The sequence below is a fragment of the Sesamum indicum genome, linkage group LG3 (assembly GCF_026168435.1).
Source record: "Sesamum indicum cultivar Baizhima isolate 11 linkage group LG3, ASM2616843v1, whole genome shotgun sequence".
Taxonomy (NCBI): Eukaryota; Viridiplantae; Streptophyta; class Magnoliopsida; order Lamiales; family Pedaliaceae; genus Sesamum; species Sesamum indicum.
The window spans coordinates 3,695,465-3,702,255 of NC_142659.1; the positions used below are offsets into that span (position 1 = coordinate 3,695,465).

At 34.5% G+C, this 6,791-nt stretch overlaps 1 protein-coding gene across 2 annotated transcripts; it reads left to right on the plus strand.

The window, feature by feature from the left end:
* The first annotated feature begins 1,651 nt into the window (after nucleotides 1–1,651).
* LOC105157171 (calmodulin-binding protein 60 A) lies at nucleotides 1,652–6,791 on the plus strand. Of its 2 annotated transcripts, none has more exons than XM_011073487.3 (8): nucleotides 1,652–1,834; nucleotides 2,106–2,317; nucleotides 3,003–3,081; nucleotides 3,781–3,833; nucleotides 3,948–4,438; nucleotides 4,909–5,069; nucleotides 5,509–5,706; nucleotides 5,886–6,791. In XM_011073487.3, exons 2-8 carry the CDS (start codon nucleotides 2,238–2,240, stop codon nucleotides 6,438–6,440), a joined length of 1,617 nt encoding a protein of 538 aa, XP_011071789.1. In that variant the 5' UTR covers nucleotides 1,652–1,834; nucleotides 2,106–2,237; the 3' UTR covers nucleotides 6,441–6,791. The 2 variants fall into 2 exon arrangements, with proteins under 2 accessions (XP_011071789.1, XP_011071790.1); XM_011073488.3 differs by having other exon boundaries at nucleotides 2,138–2,317.

Genomic DNA, 6,791 nt, shown 5'->3' on the forward strand with positions numbered 1-6,791 from the left:
GTCACCAATAGACTGAAATTGGACACAGACTGGTTCAATTCCCGCTAGCAAATTGGGCCCGAACTAATTCCTTCAATTTTGTACATTTTGACATGCTGATTTTATCTTAAGCCGGTTTAAATTCTAAGGCCATCTTAATTTTTTTTTAGTGAAAAGAAATAGTTTTTATCTTGAAATTCAAATTTGTTGTGAAGAATCTAAAAAATAATATAAATAAATAAATCTTATAATTTTAATTATTTTTGACCTACTACTAGATTAGGAACACTGCCTACCCCCTTTATCCCTGACAGTGGCAGCACTTACATTTTTTAAAATTCTAATTTGCCCCTCAATTTTGCCAAAATTGCAAATCCCAACCTTCTAATGATAAAATATGCAAAATGACCAATTGCCCCAACTCCAAGGTTTTTTATTTTTTATTTTTCATAAATATGACAAGAGATTTTTTCCCTTTCTTATTTGAAAGTGACTTCACACATATTTGAATCTCTTATTTATATTTTTAAGGGATTTGTGTCAAAATTTCAAATTAATTTCAATACATTTCAATTGGAATTATGGATTTCAAATTCATAATTTGGATAATTCTAAATTCAAAATACTTTTTATCACTCAGCTTATAATTCTAAATTATATTTTTTTAAATATTAATGAATTTTAATTTTTTTTTATATGTAGTGATTTTGAATCATTTTAGCCAAATTTAGTATTGGGCTGAATTTAAATTTATGATTTTGAAATTAGCAATTTCAAATTTCTGACAACAGAATTTTTGAATTTGTTTGGACTTTTCTCTGTTAGATAGAATTTAAAAATTTTCAACTTCCTGAATTATATATTTGGAAATATTTATAGAATTCAAAATCTTTATTTGAATTCAAATTCTTCCATCCAAATATATTATTGGCTAACTATTCCAGAGCCTTTCAACTAAATTTTAGTATAGATTACAACCAGTTTTCTCTGTAATTTTGAATAATTATAAATACATCCTAATTGTTTGAAAAATTATCAATACCCTCTGATTTTAATGGTCGTATAATAATTAGTCCAATCTTTCGTCCATTTTTTGTAGTAAACTTATCAAAATGTCGTTGTGGATTATAAATTTTGATATTATGTATTATTTAGAAAATTTTATGGAGGAAGAAAATAATTTTTTTTTATAATTTTCAAAATTTTCGTCCACCACGTCTCATTGTTTATAATTTTTTATTTTTTAAAAGAAAAAAATAAAACGAGGGCAAAATTAATAATTTTAAAACTCTATTAAAAAGTTACATAATTTTATTAAATATCTGGAGTTATTTATATTTTTTTAAATAATAAAAAAATATTTATAATTATGTGAAACTCATTGTAATTTATTTCTAAATTTTAAATACACAAAATTCAAATATATTTTTTTCTGTGTGATATCACATTATATTTTTTTAATTTTTTTAATTAATATTGAATATTTGTACATTGATTCAAAGATCATATCAAGTCATCAACGAATATGACATAAAAATCTTTTTTTGAAATAAAATATTCAAAATTGGGGGCAGATTAGTAATTTTAGGCAAAATTTCATTCTAATCAAACGCGCTTTAACCGTAGTCCCCACACGTTTTCCATGGAGCCCACAGCGTTTTCCTTCTACCTCGAGCTGCACAGAATCCCATCTCTCTTCCGATTCTTGCCATGGCAAATCACCGCGAGTCCCATCGGCCGACCATACATGAAAGCAAACGACGAAGCTTGAAAACCCTAATTGACCCGCAAATGAATCCCGCTTTTTGAAAAAGGACGTGGAAAGATATCCCAGAGAACCCATAATCCCCATGCGGTAAACGTCTCTGCTTAATTACTTTTGGACGCTACTGAATAGCATTGAAGATTTCATCCTTCGTAATTTTTTGTACCCATTATCGATCTTTTTCTTCCTCTCATCCCCTCCTCGCTTGCAAACAAAACAGACCCATATTTCCTATCAGACATCGTCCACCTCTAACACACAAATATATTCTTCTTTTTTCTGTCAATAATTATGCGGGTTTTGTTATATTGTTATTAATTCTACATAGGACCACCGCATGTTGGTCTTTTTGTTCCCTCAGCAAACAATCTTGCTGCTGCTTCTCTTATCCAGGCCCCCGTGATTTGCTTGCTTTTTCTGAGTTTGAACGGTGATAGTCAAAGCGTAGAGGGGTTGCTTTGTGTTCTTTCACTTGTTGGTGGGGGCGTTGGAGATGTCTCAGAAGCGGCAGCAACGAGAGGAGGGCACTTCTTTTGATGAGAGGCGGCCCAGGAAGTCACCTACTTTTAAAAGGTAAGGGTGTTGGAGTTTTGGGTAATTGAGCGTGTAGAATCTGTGTCTTGACTGTTAGTTTATTTTTCTAGAAAGAAGGAGCTGTTTCTTGATTTTTGCTTGGGCTTTCATCATTGTGGTGAATGCCCGTTTGAATTTGTATGTGACTATGCAGATTCTGATTGTTTCTGGAGTCGAATTTTGGAGATATGATATGGGTTTTTTGAGCCTTCTATGAAGAGGTGTTTGGTTTTGGTTTGGTTTATTTTAAATGTCAGGGAAAATAAAGCAACTGTGCTTTTTATTTGTAGGTGAAAAATGACAGTGAACTATTAGTGCTCGAGTTCCCTTTCTTTGGGTGCTAATTTTTAGTATCTAAAAAATGTACATTAAGATTCAAGACTGTACCAGAAAATGAGAAATTATACCTGGAGATTGACAAATTCATGTCAGCTGGAATTAGCTTAATGAGAATAAAATGATTTGAGATGATTCTAAGTGGACTTGTATTTCTTATGACAGTGGTCAAGTGGTGTTAGAATGATGAAAGGTACAAATAAGCTGGTTATAAAATGGGATAGGGTTGTCTTAATGGATGCTTTGGGTCCATATTGAATTTTGTTTTCGAGGAGTTGAGAATGCACATACGTGTAGTTTTCACAAACCTACATTGATGATTTTGCTGATTCTTTTATTCTTTTCATAGTGTGGTGCTGGATGTAATGAATCTGCGCAGATTACAAAATCTCATGGAGCCAGTTCTGGAGCCTCTGGTTCGTCGAGTTGTAAGTTCGTCACCGCGGAAGTAATTGCTTCAGAAATATTTCCTATTTGGTTGTATTTGATAAATTTTCTCCATAATAGCTCCTCCCATTTGCATTTAAATGCACTGTCGAATTAGGTCACGAGCTTATTATTTATTCACACTTTCGCTAAATCATCTGTGGTCTATGAACTTGGCTATATCAAATGCTTAAGAGGCTTATTACTTATTCATACATTGGATTTGAGACCCAAATCTCGGGGTTTAACATTTGACATACTAACAAACCAAAGGAAACTCTTGGCTTGAGCCCATATTTTACTAATATATATTGTAGAATAGTTTTTGTTCGTTAATATTATGAAGGGAGATGCCATGATCGGATCCCCGCACTTGGTTGATATGTCACAAACAGCTCTAGTTTATTGTTTCACTATTGTATGTTTAAGTCGTACAATAATTTCTTAGATTCTATATTTGTAAGGTGAAGAACTTTTGCTAAATTTCATTTTTTGGATATTTAGTATATATATATATATATGTATATATTGATGTCAATACGTATTCTAAGGTCTAACCAATTATTTGGCTAATATGTTTACTATTTCATTGTTTCTCTTTTTTTTTTTTTGTTCTCACTGTGTGTGTGTGTGTAGGTTCTGATAGCTGAATCAATGTATAGCTGACAATATTGATTAGTTTACTTTATCTGAGATCACAGGTGAAAGAGGAAGTGGACTCGGCTTTAAGGAAATATATAATCAGTATGAAACGGTACATTATCAGATCTTTTAGTGAAAGAATAAGTTAATTACCAGTATCAGACCCAATGAAAATTCTAATTTCCTAATTATTTCCCGTGTCATTTTTTCTGGTCAAAATTTCTAGGAACTGTGGGAAAGAAGTACAACCTTCTGAATCAAGGAATTTACAGTTAAAATTTTTAAATGCTATCTCTCTTCCAGTGTTTACTGGAACTCGAATTGAAGGAGATGGGTGCACCAGCATGGAAGTTGCTCTGGTTGATATGCTGACCGGGCAAGTTGTTTCCAGTGGCCCTGGATCCTCCGGAAAGGTGGAGATTGTAGTTCTTGAAGGAGATTTTGATGGTGATGAGAGAGACGATTGGACACTTGAAGAGTTCAAAAATAATATAGTGAGAGAGCGGGAAGGCAAAAAACCCCTCCTAACTGGTGATGTGATCATGACTCTTAAAGGTGGGACAGGTTTTGTAGGAGATGTTTTATTTACAGATAACTCAAGCTGGACAAGAAGCCGTAAATTTAGGCTGGGTGCTAGACTTTTGGATGATATTGGTGGCTTCAGAGTAAGAGAGGCTAGATCAGAACCCTTTGTGGTCAGAGATCATCGTGGAGAATGTGAGTTCCTCTATTGCCTCCATTCTGTATTAATTTTCTCCTTTGCCTTGAGATATATATTTTATAATTAGATTGCATTTCTTATAAGCTCCAAAAACTTTTATAAGATGTAGAAGCTTATAAGATCTTTTCAATAACTTACCCAAATACCCTCTTTGTTTAGTTGGTTTATAATTTCAGCCATACGTGTATTGAAAGACTGAATCATGAAGAAAGCATGATTGTCTTTCTTCTCTGCTTATATTGACTGAATTTTTATTCTCCTAATCGTTGTATTTTTTTTTCTTTCCTAAGATACTATTCTCAGATCTCATTCCTCTCATATGCTTCACTGTATAAACTATAGCTGATGAAACTGGGAAAATAGGATCAGTAGGAACAGATGTACATTTATGTATGAGACATGAAAAATTGTCAGCATAAAGTGATTCATGTGATGTATTAATTTATATTTCTCATTTTTTCTTAAGTGTACAAGAAGCATCATCCTCCATCTCTTTCTGACGAAGTATGGAGGCTAGAAAAAATCGGCAAAGATGGAGCTTTCCACAAGCGTCTGAGGAAGGAAAGAGTCAATACCGTGCAGGATTTTCTAATGTTACTCTTCTTAGATCCCACAAGGCTACGAAACGTAAGTTTTTGTTTTGTACATGGATTGTGTGTAGTGATTAAACTGTTTTACATGCATCATGTTTTTTACAAAAGCACTTGGACCCACTGCGATAGTCAGCACAGTTACATGTGCTCATAAAATAAATTCATGAGATAGCTCTCTTTGCATATTAAATGGGAGTTCTTATGGGGACTAATATAATGTCAATTCCACACCTTTGTAACAGTGTCCTCCGTGTTGGGTGACTTGACTGTTATTTCATATTAGTTTGTATTCATACAATTTCTGTCATATTTCTTTATATTTTGCTTTTCTGTAGTTTGCATGAAGAAGAATGCCTTCATTTTCGTCTTGTCTTTCTAAAGGTTTTTGTTTTAATCTAGTAAAAGCATATATAAGTTCCTTCAGCATTCACATGGAATAAGAGTTAACATTTTGTGTGTTGGAAATCCTGCAGATCCTCGGGACTGGCATGTCTGCTAAAATGTGGGAAGTAACAGTGGAGCATGCTCGGACCTGTGTTCTTGACAAGAAGTTATACTTGTATAATACCACTCAAAAGAATGCTGTTGTTTTTGATGTTGTGGGACAATTGATGGGGATTTCCTCGAATGGCCACTATATTCCGACTGATAAGCTGTCCGAAGCAGAAAAGGCAGGCTGCTTCTATTTGTTTACCTTTTTAATTTTGTTACTTCTCCCGAGTTTACTGGTTTTTGTTCTGCAGGGGCATAGGGACATATTCTTGATTCGTTGTTTTGTTGGCTAAATGCTGATTGAGAACTTATCATATTCCATCACTGATTGAGACCTAATCGAATTGCCTCCTTTCAGGCTGAAGCCCGTCGGATGGTTATATCTGCGTTTGCAGATCGTGAGAAAATCATCACTATTGATGATGAGTCCTCCCTAAATATGCCTACTTCATCGAGCTTATCCATTTTGCAATCATCTTCAAACTTGCCCTCTGAGGCTAGTCGATCTGCTTACTTGCAACAAACTGCTACTTCACCGGACTATACACCATCAGTATATTCCATTGGAGGCTTGAGCAGCTTTGATGATTGCTTGCAAGGTGTTGATCCTATGGACATCAGATACGATCAACATTTGAGCTACCCTGGACCGGCAGACAACTTAATCTGTGATGCCGATGCCATGGATACAACATTCTGTGCAAATGAGCATTTCCAGTACTTTGAGACAGATTGTTCAATCCAGAGCTCCAATATGGAATTATCAGCCGATATACAGAGTGCCATCAATGCTTTCATACCATGTTCATCAGTTCCCAATGATAAAACGCAAAGCGGGTGGAATGTTTTATTAAGTGTACTAAGATGGTGGTTCTCCATTAAAAGAATCATGGCTAGAAAAAACTCGTGCTAGAGAAATACGAGGATATGGTCAGCAAAGATGTCCCGAGAAACAGCCACTTAGTCCCATAATGTAATTACTCTATCCATCAAGTTTGCTGCCTGACTGGAGATCGTGTGCAGTTATCTGGTAAGAAGAGTTTGCAGTTCTTATTGATGTATATACAGCTGTTAGCTGAATCAGCCCACCGTAATTTCCAGGTGATTGAATGTGAAAGTTTCCTAGTGGGAACTGCGAGTGCAACGGTTAAAGCTCCGTCTGAAACTGTATAGTGTAGTTTCGTAGGGGTGGTCTACTTTTCATAAGGACTACTTATAATGTACAAAATTCAATTTATTATATCTCAATACTCGGTTTTGGTTA